The sequence below is a fragment of the Epinephelus fuscoguttatus genome, linkage group LG23 (genome assembly GCF_011397635.1).
Source record: "Epinephelus fuscoguttatus linkage group LG23, E.fuscoguttatus.final_Chr_v1".
Taxonomy (NCBI): domain Eukaryota; kingdom Metazoa; phylum Chordata; class Actinopteri; order Perciformes; family Serranidae; genus Epinephelus; species Epinephelus fuscoguttatus.
Genome location: NC_064774.1, coordinates 17,092,569 through 17,114,000, shown reverse-complemented (window position 1 = coordinate 17,114,000; position 21,432 = coordinate 17,092,569). Strand labels below are relative to the sequence as shown.

Below are 21,432 nucleotides of genomic sequence, written 5' to 3'. Positions count from 1 at the left end.
CGCGAGATTTAACGTCAGTAGACGTGTTTGATGACGGTGGCGGGAAAACCCACCATGGCGGGAAAAAGCAGCGTGGTCAACACAAGACAGGGGGCGCTGTTGCGCACTGCAGCGCTACAAATTACATGCAAATGCGCCACAAACCATCAAATAAAATTACAAAGTAACAAAAGGAAGTATTTACCGAGCATTTGGACTCGTGTTTTTTTTTTTCTATTTTCCGTTCAATATTTTTTATAGGAAGTAAAGTAGTAGTTTTGTTGGGCGCCATGTTGGTTTTAAATAACGTTTGTTTATTATAAAAGCTGATATGTGAAGACTCGGAGGGGGAGGAGGAGGAAAAAGAAGCACAGGAGGAAGGAAAGGAGGGGGGGGGACTGAGGACTAATTATAACAGATTGGTGTGTGCGTGGTTGAGTGTGGCGAAAAGCCAAATTACATTATATTTTTTAATAATTTAGCGTGTTTTAACCCGAGTGGGAGCTGATTAGGTTTTTTGCGTTGCTCGTTTTAACATTAATCCTCAGTGGGGAAAAGGCCTCCGTGGTGAAATCATCAGGGAAGCAGCAGCAGTAGCATCTTGTAGTGGTGCGTGGATCTCAGCAGGCGTGGAAAGAAAGTGCGTTGTTAGTTGACACTCATCATCTTCATCATCATCATCCGGCCTGCTGAGAAGCGTAGCCGGGAGCTGGAGTTTGCAACAGAGGACTCGCCATGGCGGTAAACCTGGACAAGGAAGCGTACTACCGCCGGATCAAGAGATTATACAGCAACTGGAAGGTAAAATGGAGCTATCTGAGGCGTGCTGCGGAGGGAAGGTGCCCACTGTGGGTATTTTTAACGTGGAGAAAGTGGGCTTTCTGTTGAAGCACCAACCGCTAAGTTAGCCGCGTTTTCCCCCCGAGCGAGTTGACTGTGTTGTCGGCGTGAGCGGTGCTGTATCCCTGCCTGCACCCAGGGCCGACGACCAGGCCTCAGTCTGCCACTTTGACTCGCTTTGTTTACCCCGAAACTCATTTTCAACTGGACGTATTTGGAAGATGTCTCCACTTAGCCTTGTGTCACACAAACAGTCTAGCGAGCTAACTCATGTTAGCACACTTATCAGCCCATTCACCGCGTTAGCTTGCGTGCTAGCTGGTAAGTTTGCCACCGAGCTAACTCACCACTAGCCGAGCGGCTAAACGTGAAATAAACCAGCGTGTAAACACAAATAATTCGCGTTCAAGTGTTTACAAAAACACAATATGTCACGTAGAGGTGCTCGACATTTTGCCGTTAAACGTAAATGTCAGTTTGTAACGCTCGCTACATGCTAATGCTAGCTGGCTAATTAGCATCAGAGTAACGCCAGCATCCCTGTAACATGTGCAGGATGCCCGCAGCTTCTAGAAACCACTTTTATATAAAGTGTTACACGTTTGAAACGACTTAACGTAGCATTATAGCTACTTTATAACGCCTTGAACTCATTGATAGAAGTTTAAACTTCATGTTTCTTGGTGAGGTTTCACATGATATCGCAGCCCAATCATGCACATTAATAAATGGTTCATTAAAGGACGCGTCATGTGTATTTTAACTGCCAGTTAGATACTTTAAAGGAGCTTTGCGATGCTTTAAACCCTCCTGTGTGTAGCCAGGTGGTGCAGCATCAGGTGCTGATGTTGCTAACGCAGCCCCGAGTGCTACAAATGAACTTTTCAGTGATGCTAACAAAGCTAGCCACCTGGCTTCTGTAGCAACTGCACTTTCTACTGCGGGGGGGGGTCACTGTGGATGAAGTAGGAGCACCTCCAGTATGGTGTTGCATTTTGCTCTTTGCATGCATAACATTAAATTATATGTGCTTTTTTTGTTTCCCAGAAAGGAGAAGATGAGTTTGGCAAAGTCGATGCCATTGTGGTGTCTGTCGGAGTGGATGAGGAAATCGTGTATGCCAAATCCACAGCCATACAGGTAAGGGCATATCCAGACATGCAGCATGATGAGGTCACTCAGGATGCAGATACAGTCATGTGCTGCATGATATGATCTGCTTCAAGTCAATTTCTCAGTCAGATGGGTTTTTTTGCGAAGGTTTGAATGCATTTCCAGAGCTAAAGGGACAAAGTTCACCCCAGCTCTTCTTTCCTTTTTCCTCAGACGTGGCTGTTTGGCTACGAGTTGACAGACACCATCATGGTGTTCTGCGACACCAAAATCATCTTCCTCGCAAGCAAGAAGAAGGTGGATTTCCTCAAACAGGTGGCTGTCACCAAAGGCAACGAGAACGCCAACGGTGTGCCGCCCATCACCCTGCTCACCAGAGAAAAGGTAACCTGTGTAAAGATACAGCTGCTCCTTTTTGTACACTATCAACACATGAGTTGAGGGTATGAGCTGTTTATGATTGATGGGCTTGTGTGTAGCAGTGGCAGTTTGCTCTTAGTTAACTTTGTGTTTTTGTAGGTCATCGTCAGAGATCTAAAGTCTGATTCTTTATTGCCGTTTGGTGTCATGTGTCTCTCAGAATGAAAGCAACAAAGCCAACTTTGACAAGATGATCGAGGCGATCAGAGGCAGCAAAGAGGGCAAGGTGGTGGGCGTCTTCAGCAAGGACAAATTCCCCGGAGAGTACATGAAGAGCTGGAATGACACCATCACAGCTGAGGGGCTGGAGAAGGTAAGACGGTATCCATAGCGTTTTTTCTGTAAATCCCTGCGTCTTCTATCCCTGTTTTGGTCATCGCCGCTCCCTTTTGACATTGCTTCCTGCCTGCAGGTCGATATCAGCGCTGTGGTCGCATACACGATGGCGGTAAAGGAAGACGGAGAGCTGAGCCTGATGAAGAAGGCAGCGGCCATCACCAGCGAGGTTTACTCCAAGTTCTTCAAGGAGCGCGTCATGGAGATCGTCGATGCAGATGAGGTGAGGAGAAGTAGCGCTGTCGTGATTATGATAATTAAACTGCCATTTCCTGTTAATTTTATGCAACACAGCTGTGTCATTGTGTTTGGCTTTGCAACTTGACCCTCATCCATGTTGTTGATTTTAGTGGTTGCTGGCAAAGGTGTCTCAATTAATCTTCAAATAGTTTCTAACTCAATACTTCACCTTTTGCTCTGCTGTAGATTGATTCATTTCAAATAGCTTGTTCTAAAACTGAAGTGTCGGCAGACAAAAGACAGATAATTTGTGATGTGCTGTAAAGTTTAGTTGATTCAAAACACACATTAAGCATGGCTTAATAGAGACAATTTCAAATACAAGTACACAAAGCTTCATTATAACTCGTAGCATTCACAAGTGTCTTTATCTGGACACATTTTCCCCACAAATACAACATGCTAACGTTTTTAGCACAAGCCTATGGCATTTTACATTGTATAGATTAGCCTAGTAGCTAGCAGACTTTTCCTCTATTCATATGAAGCCAGGGACAACAGCAACATTTAACAAAGGTAATGTTACAAATTTTGGCTCCATTACAGCTCACAAGGTTCACTGACAAAACAACTGTCTTACACTAAACAAGTTTTCCAAATAAATATAACATGCTAATGTTATTAGCACAAGCCTATGGCATTTTACATTGTATAAATTAGCCTAGCAACCAGTGGAGATTTCCTCTGCTCATATGAAGCCAGGATAAATCACACACAAGACAGCCACAGAGCCTACGTTATAGGTACAACGTTGAGTTGACATAGAGGTTTAAATCCTGCTTAAGGAGCAGATTAATGTTTAATTGATGACTTTAATACCAGTTTACTGGACTATTGCTGGTTTTGTGGCATGCTGCAGCTCTGTTCTCTCTGTCTTCTCTACTGCTGTGTGCTTTCAGTTGCTCAAATGCTATAAAAAAAAAACACAAAACCTAATGGCACAGATATTTTTGTTTCACCGACCTGTTTTGAAAGTTGTACTTCTAAAGACACCCAGCTGCTAGATGTCCAGAGAAACATTCATCATCCTGTGTTTTATCACCTTAATTATGAGGAACCAAGTTAGAAAACTGTCCCCGTCAGCCTCCTAATTGCAATTCAGTGTCGGATTGTTTGGGATTTCTGACAGCAACATCATCTCCCGCTTGGTGAAAAGAAACTACATGTGTCAACGAACAGTCGACACTCCTGCAAGGCCTTCGTTTGTGGCAGCTGCATCAAAATAAAATCCAGTGTTAACACTTTTAGAATGAATTGCTATAATTTGAAATGTATTATATTAGATGGTTAGTTTTTAATCTGCTTTCAATTAGTGATGGCCAAATGAGGCCTCATGAACAACTGTCTTTATTTTCTGAAGCCACCAGATGGCACTGTCTGTTCAACAAAGGTTTGAAAGCACACTTCATTGCCAGTCCTTCAGCCTTTATCTTTAAACCAAGAGCGCCATCTGGTGGGGTCAGAAAATAAAGAAAGTGGTTCATGAGGCTTCATTTGGCCATCACTACTTTCAGTTGTTGATAAATCAGAAAAAATATATAAATACATACATTTATTTAATTACGTGATTACAACTTGCAACCAAGCCATGGCTGACAACATGAACTAAGAAGGGGAGAAAATGTGCACAGTGCGTGTTTTGTTTACTAGAAAGGTCGTGTTTTTTTGGGTGATGATACAAGAGGGTTCTTTTAAGAGTCTTTTATATTATCTGTTCAAGGTGGAAATGTTTTGCCGTTATTCCACGCAGCTGTTCTGTCAAAGGTACCAACAGGGATGGGGGTCCATTGTTGTTCCGCTGTTAAGCCGGATTTCATTTTGACATAGAACCAAATGATGGTGCCATTATGCTTCGATTTTAGATAGCGTGCCGGCATCACCGCATTAAATAAGGTGTGACAGGTGTGACATGAACCACACAGCGTTGGCTTCTAGTGTGACACATAATGTACGTGTCAGCAGAGCTTATAAAGACTAACAATGGCGTAATATGGCAGTAACAATCATTTACCCTGTCTGTTGTATGGCGGCTGATCTCATTCTCTGCTTGGAGGGTAAAGTTTTTGATTTTTGCAGACATTTTCAGACGCTGTTCTTCTTTGAGTAAACTGCTAGCTGCTACTAGCTTCTTTTTAAATCTCCCACGGTGTGTTGCACATAGTACGTCATCAAAACGTCATACCCGTGCCACCCATAATCCCGTCCTGCCAGCTGTCTGGTTTACACAGACATTGATTCAGGCGAGACAACTCTGTCCCCCTATTCCACGATCGTACCTATATAACAGTGAGGCGGCATAATGGTGCGATATTCCCGCCTTGAACAGGCAGTGTAAAAGAAGGCTATTGAGTCAAGTGCGCCATCTAGTGGTAAAATTTGGTATACCAATCTGGTGTTTGGCTGAATATTAAACCGGTTTGAAAATTTTCACACCACCTTAGCCTTACTCAGGACTGAATAATGAAGCTTTTTAGAAGCAGTGTTTGGGACTCAACAGGAACGACAGCTTGTGGAAAATATCCTGTTTATCAAAGTCATATTTCATATTTACACTTTGACTTTAAAGTCCTCAAAGGGGCAGTGTTTTTTGTACAGCATTGTAAATGAAAAAATAAGACCTATTATGCATATCCATATTTTTTTATTTTGTCCACAGTGTCAGTGTAAGGTAAATATCCATTAACTTCACTCCTGTCTTGTTCCCTCTCCCCAACAGAAAGTGCGTCACAGTAAGCTGGCAGAGTCGGTGGAGAAGGCCATCGAGGAGAAGAAGTACCTTGGTGGTGCAGATCCTTCCACAGTGGAGATGTGTTATCCTCCCATCATCCAGAGCGGAGGCAACTACAGCCTCAAGTTCAGCGTCGTCAGGTAACTCGCCTCACCTCAGAGTCACTGTAACGTGACCTCCACAGAAGGGCCACCTCTGAAATCATCCGACTGGACAGTGGGGATAAAAGTGGAGATGACGTGGGGTGCTTTTCTGCTCTGAGTTGAAGTCTTAGCACAAAGACTGGAAGCAGGAGAAACAGAGAGAAGACAATTTAGACAGTCATACACTATTACCCTGATGATGATTTTAATATATACTTCTCCTCATTCTGTCCCAGCGACAAGAACCACATGCACTTCGGGGCCATAACGTGCGCCATGGGGATCCGCTACAAGTCGTACTGCTCCAACCTGGTGCGCACCCTCATGGTGGACCCCCCTCAGGAGATGCAGGACAACTACAACTTCCTGCTGCAGGTGGAAGAGGAGCTGCTCAAACAGCTCAAACACGGTGGGTTCAGGACCACGCTGGGAACAGGGGGACTTGGGTACTTCTTAAAGCCACTATTTGTGATATTAGCGTCTCAGAAAAATGCCCACTACTTACAGCTTTAAAATCGACAGAAGGTGCAAGGTGTTATGAACAGCAAGCCAACTGTGGCCAAATAAAGGAAAAAAGGGGCAATGTCCTGTATGGGGATGTCAGGTTCAGTTAATTTGCTTTCAATAGACAGACACCCACTAACCTGTAACTACCTGGTTGATTCAAGAGAAAAATTACGCTGGTCTGACTCTCCATTGACTCGGTGAGCTTCAGCGCCTCATTTCAAAGCGCACTCGGTTTAGAGGTGGTGATGTAAATGTCTTTCATTTTATTTTCTGTACGCTGTGCTGACAGCCAGCCAGCTGTGCTAACATGCGGAAACATAGTGCTCATTGTCCACCATCCAGTCTCCACTGGCTAGCAAACGTTAGCCTTGGCTGCTCTGCGCTGTGCACCAATCAGTAGTGACAGCCAAATGAAGCCTCATGAACCACTTTCTTTATTCTCTGACCCCACCAGATGGTGCTCTTGGTTTAAAGATAAAGGCTGAAGGACTTGCAATGAAGTGTGCTTTCAAACCTTTGTTGAACACACAGCGCCATCTAGTGGCTTCAGAAAATAAAGACAGTGGTTCATGAGGCCTCATTTGGCCATCACAACCAACCAGGTCTGGTGTGAGCTAGCTAGCAGTGTCACTCATTTGGAGATTACTGCTGGTTGCTACTGTAGAAACATGGTGGCAACCCTCTGGTCGCCCAAGTGAGTAAGCGGCTTCATTTGAAGCCGTAAAACCCCTTAAGCATTGTTAAGTATGTTTGCACCATGAGCGGTGCTGATGCTGCTAACAGTTATTAATAATGCCAAAAGGGGTTTGAGGTAGTGATGGCCAAATGAAGCCTCATGAACCACTTTCTTTATTTTCTGACCCCACCAGATGGCGCTCTTGGTTTGAATATAAAGGCTGAAGGACCTGCAATGAAATGTGCTTTCAAACCTTTATTGAACAGACAGCGCCGTCTGGTGGCTTCAGAAAATAAAGACAGTGGTTCATGAGGCCTCATTTGGCCATCACTATTTTGAGGCACAAAATTGAGCCCAATTAATTTACAGACCACATGCGTCACCGGCCCAAAATATTCTTGGCTTATAACCTATTAACCGTTGACATCCCTAGTTGGGAATATTTGTATGTGTTGCTGTTCTTAAACATTTTCTCTCTCCTTCACAGGTGTAAAAATCAGCGAGGCCTACAACGCTGTTCTGGAGTACGTGAAGAAAGAGAAGCCAGACCTCGCAGCAAAGCTGACCAAAAACCTCGGGTAAAAGCACACAAATGGAATCTATTTTTTTTCATGGGCTCACTCAAATTTATCCACTTGTCTCACATCTATGTTTGTTGTTGTTCTTTGTAGCTTTGCAATGGGCATTGAGTTCAGAGAAGGCTCCTTGGTTTTGAACGCTAAAAATCAGTACAAACTCAAAAAAGGTGAGTAACAGCACATCAAGTGATTGCATTTCACATGATACTGAGAAAAGAAATATATAAAAATTATATAAAATGACATCATCGTTAACCAAAGCTTGTGTGTGGGTGTGTCTCCTCCAGGCATGGTGCTGAGCATCAGTTTGGGTTTTGCTGACCTCGTGAACAAAGACGGCAAGAAGGAAGAGCAGAAAAAGTACGCCTTGTTCATTGGCGACACAATACAGATCAATGAGGTAAGATGCACTTTCCCTGCTTTAACTATTATTTTATATTATTGCCAAACCAAACCACAAAGTGCAGCAGTAAAAAGTCGCAGCACCTCATCACAACCTGAAATGTCTGTGTAACAGGAGGAGGCGGCCACGATACTCACACCAGTCAAGAAAAAGATCAAAAATGTGGGAATCTTCTTGAAGGTACGTTACTCTGCAAAAAGTTGAAATGGTGAGAAAACAATGGAAATGGTTGACATGGGCAACACAATACTTTGATGTGTCAGTAACATAACATAAAGGGAAATCACTGTGCATATTTAATTGTGTTTTTATCTTTTATAGGTGTGTTTTTTTGTTTGTTTTTTTTAATTTTGCATATTGTTTATGTGGTAGTCTTATAAAAGTAGAGATTAGTTTTTCAACAGTAGTTGAATAATGGTCAGGGTTCAACGCTAAGGTTTTTTTTCACTTGCCTGAAGTCAGTTTTTACTTGCCCTATAAAAATTGTTTAATTTAAGCGGCTATCAAATAACAAAGACTGCAGTTATTTTCATGTTATGTAATCTTTATTCACACTGTATTTATTAATTAAAACAACATATGTATTGTAGCTTAATTCTTACACAAAAATGACAGTGTCAGGGCTTAAAGTGAAAAATGTGTCTATCATTCTCCGTCTGTAATTTTGCGCCCTACTTGAGCCATGCCCACCTCTATTTATTTTTCACCCCTCTCTCCAGTTCTGCTGTATTAACACCGGGTTTAATATACTTTGCTTCCATCTCTCTGCCCTGCTCTACTCTACTACAATGCTACTTAGCTCTCTCTCTACTCTACCAGTAGACTACCACATCCACCTGTTGCACAAAACGCACACAGCAGTGTTTCCCCTAGGATGGAGTTGTAGCAGCGGAGGTGAAGCACACACATGAAAAATAATTTTCACTTGCGTGAAACTTTTTTGTATGCTTGCAAAGCACAGCCTACTGGGATGTTTCTGTGTATCTACTGGCACCAGAAAGGCTCTTTAGGACTAAGTACATACAGTACATGTGTGCACAGTAATGTGCAGGTGAAATGTCTGTCTAGCTTACATATGAGGTGTCTCAAGATTTAGGAACATACAATTGTATTGAATATGATAAAAGTAAAAAGTCACATGACATGCTGCTGTTTTGTGCTATGACCTATTTAAGTGCTGGAAGTTGTTATTTACGTGACAACGCCTGAACGCAACACAAGCTCAGCATTAGTGTCCTGCTACGCTGCTCGGAGTGCAGCGTGTCTGTCTGTGCGTAACAGCAGTCTGATGGTTATTTACACACTGTCCATAACAATAACTTTGTCAGCTGACAAACAGCACCGTGCTCGGGGTCAGGTTTGGTCAGGAAAATGCGGCCCGAGCCGCTCTAGCGTGAACTCTGCCGTGCGCGATACAGAGAGCAGAGGAGAATTGTTAACGTGTGAGCATGTAGAGACAGAAATGACACGATGACATAACACCATTAATAGTATATTGTTATGTTATTATATGAAGCGTTCGGCGCGCAAAATAATATCAATGGGGGCTGTGGGCAGGACATTGTTACACAGCTGTTCCTGTGACTTCAGGCAGAGAGACCGCTGCATCAGAGCAGAAGAGCACATTTTAAAATACATTTATTTTATCAATTAGTTAATAACTTGTACTATTTTTAGCAACTTGCCCGATCGGGCAAGTGAGTTGTTAGTTTACATGCCCGACCTTGAGTTTTACTTGCCCCGGGCAATCGGGCAATCCTTATTGTTGAGCCCTGATGGTACACAAAATTTGGCTCATACCCTTTTTAAGTCACCTTACCTTTTTCCAGACCTCCACAGAAAACAGTCTGGCTCATAGCGTTTAGGAGTCACAGTTTAAGTTTGGTTTCGGTACAGCGGAAAACAACCCTAACAAATTTGGATACGTCTCTTTTCATTTATTGTGAACACAGAGTAGTGCACATTTAAAAGACAGACAAAATACTCTTGCTGGGAAGTGAGGTGACATTTTGCCCACTTGCAACTTAAGTAAATTATTTTCATCATAAAAGTAAGGCTGCTTTCACACCTGCCGTGTTTGGTTCGTTTCAGTGTAACTCAAGTTCGTTTGCCCCCTAAGTGTGGTTCGTTTGGGCAGGTGTGCCCACCAAAATAACTGGACGGAGACCAAAGGACAAACTAACTCTGGTGTGGCTCGTTTGTGCTGAAAATGTGTCCCGACCTCGATCTGAAAAGCATCTCTTATACTATTATACTGAAACTATCAAAATAGATAGAATAATGGAAAACAAGGCCTGTGCTTTTAGATGGAGTGTTTCAGTTGGTTCCACCTCAGCCATATTCAGACACTTTTAAGCATTTATCATCCCAGTGATCTGCACTTGTGGGTGATGCTGTTGCTGTTGTAGCTGACCAGGAACTTGTAGGCCGGGTCTTCCAGCTCCATTTCATTTGCGCTCAACATGGTGAATATTTGAGCTGTGCACGTTAAACTCATCTCTACATGCAGCGATGCATGTAACTTGTTACTGCTGCCTACTCACTGTTTAAATAACATAAAACTGATGTCTTTTTCAGTGCCCTCACTCAGATTTGCCAATTTTAGTTAAATGATAAGAATTATAAGTTGGTCCCAAGTAGCACACTTATCTTTATTGTTAATGTCTCATTCATTTCTCTTATATAAATATTTTAATATAAAAAAAACAAATTGCATTTACTCAAATTTAATCTCACAATATATCACTACTACACAGGATACACTTCTTCATATGGGATTTTAGTGCTTTTTCTATTTTATCCAAATATTTCTATGGAAATGTGACGTAGTGACTCTTTTTTCAGAATGATGACGAGGAAGATGAGGAGGAAGAAGGAGACGATGCCGAGGAGCTGCTGGGGAAAGGAGCTCGGAGTGCCGCCCTGCTCGCAGACAGAACCAGAGTAAGTGTGGACAGTTGCGCGGTTTCATATGTGACAGGTGATCAGTGTTTATTTGGCACCTTGACGGAGTTTTAATAACTAAGAGTGTGAATGTTTTTGTACTCTATCAGCTACTTGGGAAGGTAAGTATTCAGTGTCTTTTCTAAAATCTCATCAGCTGAACTGGTTTAGTTTCAAGACTCCACGCACTGATGGGGACAAATTTGTCGTTCCTTTTTTGATTTGAGTTGTTTTTTTGTGTGTCTTAATTTTTTCCCAACCATCTAGAGCCTGTAACACATGTCCGTATTCTGCATGTGTGTTATTTTTTTCCCATTCTTTGTAAAAAAAAATAAATAAATAAACCACAACATCAAGGACTGTGGTGTTTCTGTGTGTGATCACTCAGTTGTGTCTGTTTTGTTGAACTCAGAATGAGATGACGGCGGAGGAGAAGAGGCGGGCTCACCAGAAGGAGTTGGCCAATAATTTGAACGAAGAAGCCAGGCGCCGTCTGACGGAGCAGAAAGGAGAGCAGCAGATCCAGAAGTGAGTTTAAACACTTACAAGTCAAGACATTTTGTGTAACGTCTTCTACCCAAGTTCCTGGAGAAACCTAGTTTTTAACTCTAGTCCGACACACAGTGCTCTCTGCTGTCAGCTATCGGAACTACACGAGAACTGAAGCTAGATTAAAATGTTGCAGATGGCATTTGGGACTTTGCCGTTGGCAGAATACTGCAAGCAAAAGTTTCCATTTTCTATCTTTTTTTTTTAAACGTCTCTGTGCCAGCAGTAGCCGTAGCTGAAGGCATTATGTTTTCTGGTTGTCCGTGCCCTTCTTTGAACGCGATATTTCTCTCGCCATGACGGAAATTTGGCACAAACGTCCCCTTGGACTCAACGACAAACATATTTGATTGTGGTGGTCAGAGGTCAAGGTCAGTGTGATCTCAAGAACGCTTTAAGGGGATGTCTACAAATTTGGACTTTACATGAACTGATTACATTTTAATTTCTGCTGTTTCTCAATCAAAATGATGACAAGTGATGGACTTTGATGACATCATGAAGTAACATGATCATTCATTGCTCATAAAAATCTATCAGACTCAAATCAGGGAGAAATCATGTTTATGGAAAAGCTTTAATCGCATTACGTTTAGCCCCGTCGATTAACGTTATGTCATTCCATTCTAATAAAATGGTGCCTAACTTTAACTAGCCTAACGTTAACTTGCTAACTTAGCGTTAGCGATAGAAGAGTTGACTACCCTTACAGCCACTATAGCTAATGGTTTGTGGCGAATTCAGTTGTGGGGTAGCACTGCACTCTTATCCATGTTCAAAACAATCACGCTAAAAATAACTTCATGAGGAGGTTGAATGTTGTAACGTTGCCGCTGGTGCCAGTCACAGAGCCTGTCCCAATACCCACACTTCCCCTAGAAATACCCACCTGCACTTGGTTGTGCACGCTCACGTTTTGGCTAGTGGTGTCCCAAAACAGTGGTTTCCAACACTTAAAATCCACCCTAGATTCCAAGGGAGCCCCGACCCACAATTTCAACGAAATGTGAAGATGAAATTTCCCAGAACACCTTGCGAAGTCAGCAACTTCGGCAAGTTTTGGAAAACAGTTTGTTACTGTACGATCGTAATGTAGGCTATACAAAGAACAGATGGCTGGACTAGTGTAAACTCATCAGCAACTCGGTTGAAAAGCGTCAAAATATTTAAACAAATCGACTTACCCAAACAAAATCGATGAGAACTAGAGGACGTTGTAGGCGCCTCCTGTTTTCAGCATTTCTCCTCCGTTGATTCATCAGATGGAGAAGAATAAACATAGCACATGCCACAAAGCAAGTGCTGGAGCCGGCATTTTCAAACCTGAATGACTACCGGTATCTTGCGTCGCTACTACACGTGACGGCCACACTGATTTGCATGAAGTGGTGTCTTGTTTCTTAGGGAAAGACCTCTACCCAAATATTTCTCACTTCTCTCATCAAGGGTTATCTCGCAAATGAGGGCACTTAATACCAAGTGGAAGTTTTAAGGGGTAGAAATGAGATTGGGCCACACTTCTTCACTTCTTCTTCATTGTCCTTACGCTGCCACGCTACTCGTCCAATTAATCAATTTCGCTAATAGAAACTTGACTCAGAAAGTAGTGCCGTAAGCACTGTAGTTGCAGTTAGCTGTGTGGTGTTGTTTGTAGAATTGCGGGGATTTTTCCTGTATGGTTGTGCTTCATAGTACTTCATTTAAAAGTTGACATCACATGAAATTTGAATCTTAATGCATTTGAACTTCCACTGGTAATTGGCCGAGACCTGTTTTATTGAACTACTTCAATATTTCTGCATTAGAGCCACAGATTCACACACGTAATTAAGTTTTTGTCCGTTAATTAAGTTCCACTCTCGTCTCCACTCCAGGGCCAGAAAATCTAACGTGTCCTATAAGAACGTCTCTCAGATGCCCAGAGAAAAGGACATCAGAGAAATGAAGATCTTCATCGACAAGAAGTACGAGACCGTCGTCATGCCCGTTTTTGGTATCGCCACACCGTTCCATATCGCCACCATCAAGGTAAACAGAGGTTATCTTGTGTTAGGTTAACCATCCACCAGCCTTCTGTTTGTTCTTTCATACTGAATGATGTTTCTGACTTCTCTTACCCATCTAGAACATCAGTATGTCCGTAGAAGGAGACTACACCTACCTGAGGATCAACTTCTACGTCCCCGGCAGCTCTCTGGGACGACAGGAGGGAAACATCTTCCCCAACCCCGACGCCACGTTTGTCAAAGAAATGTGAGTCTTAAGAATTTACAGAATAATGAGAGTATGCTCTGAATTTCGGATCAGGGCGCCAGAGTTTAGTCTGAACAACTCCCTCATTCACACCTCGTTGAACTCCTTTCACTGTTTCCGTTCAGCACGTACCGAGCATCCAACCTCAAAGCTCCCGGGGACACATCGGTACCCTCCACCAACCTGCAGAACGCTTTCCGTATCATCAAGGAGGTACAGAAGCGCTACAAGACGCGAGAGGCCGAAGAGAAGGAGAAGGAGGGCATCATCAAGCAAGACTCACTGATAATCAACCTCAACCGCAGCAACCCCAAGCTCAAAGACCTTTACATCAGACCCAACATCGCACAGAAGAGGATGCAGGGCTCGCTGGAGGCACATACTAATGGTGAGACAGCTCCTCCTGAGATCAACAGGAGTCTGGTGAAGTTGAGTGTGTAACAGTATGAAGCCTAAAATCCCTCTCCTCCTCCTCCTCCTCCTCCTCCTCCTCCTCCTCCTCCCTGCGCAGGTTTCCGCTTCACGTCGGTCCGCGGGGATAAAGTGGACATTCTGTACAACAACATCAAACACGCCATCTTCCAGCCGTGTGACGGGGAGATGATCATCGTACTACACTTTCACCTCAAGGTAGCCACAGTGGTTCAACACTGTATGAGTTTGTGTCAGTATAAATGTATTCAATGTATTCCAACTAACTTCAGTATCCTCAGGGTCCCAAAAAACTGCTGTTACTGTTGTTTACATAACATCACTTTTTATTTGTTTACATTTACACTACTACGCTTTGCATTTGTTTACATTTATTAATACTACTACGCTTTGGGTTTGTATTTACCCTGGGTTTGTATTTACCCTGCTTTGCTTTGCATTTATTTACATTTATTTACACTGCTTCGCTTAGCATTTGTTTACATTTATTTACGCTGCTTCAGTTTGCACTTGTTTATATTTATTAAAACTGCTTTGCTGTGCATTTGTTTACACTTACACTACTTAAATTTGCATTTGTTTACATTTACGCTACTTCACTTTGTATTTACCCTGCTTTGCTTTGCAGTTAACATTTATTTTCACTGCCTCACTTTGCACTTGTTTACATTTACCGTTTCACTCAGCATTTATTTACACTACACTTTACATTTGTATATTTTGAATTATCCTGCTTTGCATTTGTTTACATTTATTCTCCCTGTTCTGCTGTGCATTTGTTTACATTTATACTAATTCATGTAGCATTTGTTTACATTTACACTACTTCACTTTGCATTTAACCTGTATTTATCCTGCTTTGCTCTGCAGTTGTTTACACTTATTTTCTGTTTCACTCAGCATTTGTTTACATTTATTTACACTACACTTCACATTTTTATATTTTTGATTGTCCTGCTTTGCAGTTGTTTACATTTATTTGATTTTTCTTATTTTTACATTTATTTACAATACTTCACTTTGCATTTGTTTACATTTAAACTACTTGCATTAATATTTTTCTATGACAGTTTTATTCAACTCTGTACTGAACTCTGTATCAAAGTCTAATTCCTGGTTTCTGCAGGGTTACAATCATCTGTTCTGTTATTGTGGCCTCATATTAGCAGTCTTTTCAAATCCGAACGATCATTTTCCCCATCTCACTTTTTCCCCTTCCAGAACGCCATTATGTTCGGTAAGAGGCGCCACACGGATGTCCAGTTCTACACAGAGGTCGGGGAGATCACCACAGACTTGGGCAAACACCAACACATGCACGACCGAGACGACCTGTACGCTGAGCAGATGGAGCGCGAGATGAGGCACAAGCTCAAGTCGGCCTTCAAGAACTTCAAGGAGAAGGTGGAGGCGCTGACTAAGGAGGAGCTGGAGTTTGAGGTGCCTTTCAGAGACCTCGGGTGAGTAAATTAGACAGGATATGCTTTGAGTGACTTGAATGTAAAACTGAGATAGAGAAAGAGGTAATGTCTGTGAGCAGGTGGACTGACTGTTGTGGCTCTCTGTAGGTTCCAGGGTGCCCCCTACAGGAGTACCTGCCTGCTACAACCCACGTCCAGTTCCCTCGTCAATGTCACTGAATGGGTGAGTGGGCAAACTGGGCAGGCCTTTATCTATCTGTACTTTTTAGATATTGACATTGATATACGTGATTTAACTTTCTGAAAATTGTTCAGATACTGTGCAGTAAGAAAAAGGAACAGAAAAGGCTTAGATAAAGAACATTTTTAGTAATGTTTTAACTGTCCGTCGTGGTGAAGATGGAGCTCAGCCGGAAGGTGAAGCTTTTGATTTATTGGTCCATCTACGTCCCATCCGTCACCTATGGTCATGAGCTCTGGGTAGTGACCCTAAGAATGAGGTCGCAGACACAAGAGGCCGAAATGAGTTTGCTCCGTGGGGTGGCTGGACTCAGCCTTAGAGATAGGGTAAGGAGCTCGGACATCTGGAGGGCGCTCGGTGTAGAGCTGCTGCTCCTACGCGTCGAAAGGGGTCAGTTGAGGTGGTTCAGGCATCTGATCAGGATGCCTCCTGGGCACCTCCTGTTAGAGGTGTTCCAGGCACGTCTCACTGGTAGGAGGCCCCGGGGCAGACCCAGAACACGCTGGAGGGATTACATATCTCATCTGGCCTGGGAACTCCTTGGGGTCCCCCAGGAGGAACTGGAAAGTGTTGTTGGGGAGAGGGACGTCTGGGGTGCTTCGCTCGGCCTGCTGCCCCTGTGAGATGACTTCGGATAGGCGTATGAAAATGGATGGCTATAACTTTAATGAACAAAATATCAACAATCTTCTGGGAATTAAAAAAAATAATCTCAGGTTTAAACAAAATATAATTATTTACTCTTTGAAAGCATTCAACATTTTTATTAATGGATTTTTACTTATTGCTTTTTCTTAGTCCACTTTTTTTATTTTAAAATCTTTGCTGTCTGTATCTAGCCGCCATTTGTGGTGACTCTGGACAAGGTGGAGTTAGTCCACTTTGAGCGCGTGCAGTTCCACCTGAAGAACTTCGACGTGGTCATCGTCTACAAGGACTACAACAAGAAGGTCACCATGATCAACGCCGTACCCATCAACTCCCTCGACCCCATCAAAGAGTGGCTCAAGTAAAGTTATTTAAACGACGAAGACAATAATCGATATAATATTTGCTTGTTAAGTCTGAATGACCTCTAGTCTTTAGATGGTTCTTTAGAAATACAGTCAGAGTGTCACATAGGGTGCTCTGGTTCCTGCATATTAAAACGTTCTTTGTATCTTTCTCAGCTCGTGTGACATCAAATACACAGAAGGAGTCCAGTCTCTGAACTGGACCAAGATCATGAAGACCATCGTCGATGATCCCGAGGGTTTCTTTGAGCAGGGAGGCTGGTCCTTCTTGGACCCAGAGAGCGAGGTATGTTCAGCACAATGAATAAAAAAAAGTTTGTGCCGTGGAAAGACATGTCACAAGTTTGGAGGCAAGACAGTTGTTTTGTCAGTGAACCTTGTGAGTTGTAATGGAGCCGAATTTTGTGACGTTACCTTTGTTAAATGTTGCTGTTGTCCCTGGCTTCATATGAGTAGAGGAAAAGTCCGCTAGCCGCCAGGCTAATTTATACAGTGTAAATCCCATAGGCTTGTGCTAAAAACATTAGCATGTTGTATTTGTGGGGAAAATGCGTCCAGATAAAGACAAATGCTTTGTCTGTGAATGCTGCGAGTTATAGTGAAGCTGATATGTGTACTTGTATTTGAAACTATCTCTATTAAGCCATGTTTAATGTGTGTTTAATGTGTGTTTTGAATCAACTAAACTTTGACGCACAAGTATAAATCCCACTTAACTGTGTCCTGTTTTGTTCTCAGGGAAGTGGCGCAGAGGAAGATTCAGAGTCAGAAATAGAGGATGAAACGTTCAACCCGTCTGCAGATGAAGAGGAAGAGGAGGAGGAAGACAGCGATGAGGACTACAGCTCGGAGACAGAGGACTCTGGTATGATTTTAAGCAGCTCTTTTTGTCATGCGTCATAAAACGGGGTGAAATAATAAATCTCAGCCTTGCTGAAACTGTTGTACTTTTTGTACTCGCTCTACCTGTGTCATGACCGTGTACAGAAAGGAATCTAAAAGTTGAATGTCAACTGTTTTATCTGTTAATTCAACCTGTCAGACAGTATCATAAAATAATTGCCCATATTTGCCTAGTTCTTCCCTTTTTATACTTGTTTAGTCCTGCTTTCATACATGTAGAGTTCTTACTGTCTGTCATATGGTGTGTTTTGTAGATTACAGTGCGTCAGTGGGCAGCGAGGAGGAAAGTGGGAAAGACTGGGACGAGCTGGAGGAAGAGGCCAGAAAAGGTTTGTATCAGAATCCAGTTTATTTCCAAATAGGGTTTCCACATACAGAGAAATTTGCTTTGGTGTATTGATGCATAACAATCAACTTATAAAGAGAAAATACAAACAGAAACGAGAACTGTAAAATTTAAGAAACTTAGAAACAGAATAAAAAAAAAATCTGAGTATCTGAAGCTGGTGAAAATGCAGCTAGGTAATGTGATGATTTTTAACACTTTCATCTAATAGTAGCTTTATAATGTGGGGTTAATTACACTTATTTGTTCCAACAATTAATCTGATCTGGATTATGCTGTGTACAGTATGTCAGGGTGTCCTTATTAATAAAACATGTCCCAATGGGCTCTGATAAACCCTTAACACATTCTCAGTCTTAAGGGGCTTTGTGGCAATGAAGGGAAATTATTTCCAGTAATTTCAAATACATCCCACAAGAGTACTTGCAAATACTGTGAGTGGTACTGGAACAGACCTGTCGTCTCATTTTAGTAATGTCCTCCAAAAAGCCTTTAAAGGGATAGTTCAGGATTTTTGAAGTGGAGTTGTATGAGGTACTTGGCAATAGTCATTATATTTACATACAGTAGGTGTCTGTTGGCATACCCCCAGTTTTAAGAAGTGGCGTACTGACAGGTAGTGATGGCCAAATGAAGCCTCGTGAACCACTTTCTTTATTTTCTGACCCCTCCAGATGGAGGTCTTGGTTTAAAGATAAAGGCTGAAGGACTGGCAATGAAATGTGCTTTCAAACCTCTGTTGAACAGACAGCACCATCTAGTGGCTTCAGAAAATAAAGACAGTGGTTCATGAGGCCTCATTTGGCCATCACTACTGACAGGACTGTAAGAGCTTAAGTGTATGCTATATTGAGAGCAATTTCAACGCTTTGACTCCACGTCAGACAGCCCGTTCCAACGGGGAAGCCGTCAACTGCTTCATTTCCCCATCTATGCTTTCGTCAAAGCCAGACTCCATTGCCAAAAAACAGTAATTTTGGCTCGATGAACACGGGAGCTGCTGGTCTACTGCTGCCTTGACCACTTAGTTAGTTATCGTTATTATGTGACTTTGTAGAATCCGAGGTAACCATTCTAGACGCCAGAGTCCCACGATAACAAACAAGCTGATTGAGTGATGGTGGTAGACCAGCAGCAGCTGTGTTAAGCGACATTAAATCCCTGTTTTTCTCAATGAAGTCTGGCTTTAAAGAGAGTGATATAACTGCTTCATTTCCCCATTGGACATTGCTGTCATACAGTTAAGTAAAGCAGTCAGAATATTCTAAAATATAGCGTAGACTTAAACTTAAATTGACTTTTTCAGTGCCTGAAATGTGTTTCGTTGCTGACCTGTCCACAGCTAGTGATGGCCAAATGAAGCCTCATGAACAACTTTATTTTCTGACCCCACCGCATGGCGCTCGTGGTTTAAAGATAAAGGCTGAAGGACTTGCAATGAAGTGTGCTTTCAAACCTTTGTTGAACAGACAGCGCCATCTGGTGGCTTCAGAAAATAAAGACAGTGCTTCATGAGGCCTCATTTGGCTATCACTACCCACAACAGTATATTGCTTAGATTCCGTGTTGAGCTCCAAATGCTAAATCTGTCACGTATTGTCCGTCAGCTGACAGAGAGAGCCACTACGAGGACGAGGACACCTCCAACAACAAGAAGAGAAAGGTGCGGCCATCCTCTCACAGCAACTTGCCCAGCAAGAAGAAGCGACGGTCCTAAATGTCTTTTACACACACCCACACACACATACTGCCAAACATAGTTGACCCTTCACCCTCCCTTCTACCCCAACCGGCTCTTTTGACTCATACACTTAACATGAATACACGCACATACACTCAGACAAACGATGTGTATATAGACGTAGACGCCCCTTATCTTCGTGTTGGTCAGTGAAGTGTCATGTTGAAATGGTAAGAGAACCAGCAGGACAGTCTCACACACATACACATACACACACACACACACAACCACACACACACTTTGTTCAATATGTTGTTTTTTTCTCCTCTCTCCTCTTCATTCCTTCCTCATTCTTTTCTCTATCTCCACCTCCCATCTCCATCCATTCATCAGGGTTTCATGTTCATTCGTCTGTGTGTGTGCATGTGTGTTTAAATGGGTTTTTATTGCGAGCGTTGTTTATTTTCTGTTTGAAAAGACGAGTTTCTTAACTAATGAATAATAAAAGAAAAGGCTTGACGTATCCTCTGCCAAGTGTTTTTATATCAAAACTGAGAAACTCCCCTCTCCACCTCCTCCTCTGTTTCACGTTCCCCTCGTCCCCCTTTTTCTTCAGTGTTTGTTAAATTGTAGTAATAAGATGGAACATTTTTTTTTTCTGAAGGGGGCAGATACATTTTCTGATTATTCCTTCTGTTTTTTTAATGGGGTTTGTAAACATATGCACACACACACACACATACACTGTCTCCCTCGCACTTGTCCTCCTCTCTGTTCCCCTTTTTTGTTTATTCTCAGTAGATTTGTTGTTGTACTGTTAATTCTGAAAATCCTGTTTTGTTTTTGTAATAAAATTAAAAGGAACTGTTGTTACGAATGTTCTGTTTCCTTTCTAAATGCTGGAACACTCTTCTCTGTCTGCACTTTTGGGAACTTTAATGTCGTTAATGCACTTGGGTGTAAAATGTTCAGTCCCTCCATGATTTCGCAGGCTTTTTTCGAGATTGTTGCGGAATCTTTAGCAGTAATTTTTGTATTGTTGGGAAGCACACGTCTGCATCTTCAAACCATAAACAAGGAAGTGAATTCGGTAACTTTCGTCCATTGAGTTTGCGTGGGGACTGCTATGATTGGTGGAACTCACGGGAGGCTGGTCAAAACTGCAGAAAAGTTGCGATGATTGTGCAGAATTCACAGAGATTGGTTGAATTTGTGTTAATTGTTGCGATCGCAGCAACATGAATTCCTAGAGGGACTGAATGTGTAAGTAAATGTTTCAAACCTGCCGTCCAACAAGTTGGATCAACCAATCAACTTCTTAAACATGCACAGCAGCACAATGCATTGTTGTTTTCTGGACACTGATGGATTGTTTGGGTGAAGAAATTTTGTCACCCTCGCTGAAACTGTCACTGCCATGTCAAAGACTTAACTGGATTTTAATTAACCTTTGGAGTGCATGAAATCAGGTTATTTCAGGCCATTAACGATTAGTCAGTAAATAGATAATTCCATAGAGGTGAATTAATTCACAACTATTTCGATCATAGTTTCTCGAAAGTGAACATTTAATGCTTCTGTTTTATGTCATTGTAAATTTAATATTTTTGGGAGACTTGAACTGTTGTTGTAAAGTGGCACCTCAGATTTTCTTCATAGTGGTGTTAGATGGAGCCCACTGAAAATC

General features: G+C 42.3%; 1 protein-coding gene across 1 annotated transcript; it reads left to right on the top strand.

The window, feature by feature from the left end:
- Positions 1–345: 345 nt before the first annotated feature.
- supt16h (SPT16 homolog, facilitates chromatin remodeling subunit) lies at positions 346–20,614 on the top strand. Its single transcript, XM_049567673.1, has 24 exons — positions 346–780; positions 1,867–1,959; positions 2,146–2,316; positions 2,513–2,665; positions 2,765–2,911; positions 5,645–5,796; positions 6,036–6,208; positions 7,470–7,560; positions 7,654–7,727; positions 7,848–7,960; positions 8,078–8,143; positions 10,808–10,906; positions 11,319–11,434; positions 13,330–13,483; positions 13,581–13,708; positions 13,834–14,096; positions 14,220–14,338; positions 15,362–15,600; positions 15,709–15,784; positions 16,642–16,811; positions 16,972–17,101; positions 17,554–17,680; positions 17,973–18,047; positions 19,672–20,614. Exons 1-24 carry the CDS (start codon positions 715–717, stop codon positions 19,779–19,781), a joined length of 3,105 nt encoding a protein of 1,034 aa, XP_049423630.1. The 5' UTR covers positions 346–714; the 3' UTR covers positions 19,782–20,614.
- The last annotated feature ends 818 nt before the right edge of the window (positions 20,615–21,432 follow it).

What these genes read in the sequence shown, in the direction of transcription:
- supt16h (XM_049567673.1), top strand. Translation starts at nt 715, where the DNA reads ATGGCGGTAAACCTGGACAAGGAAGCGTACTACCGCCGGATCAAGAGA. An exon ending in GATTATACAGCAACTGGAAG is followed by an intron (nt 781 to 1,866) that starts GTAAAATGGAGC and finishes TTTGTTTCCCAG; the next exon opens with AAAGGAGAAGATGAGTTTGG. An exon ending in CAGCTGAGGGGCTGGAGAAG is followed by an intron (nt 2,666 to 2,764) that starts GTAAGACGGTAT and finishes TCCTGCCTGCAG; the next exon opens with GTCGATATCAGCGCTGTGGT.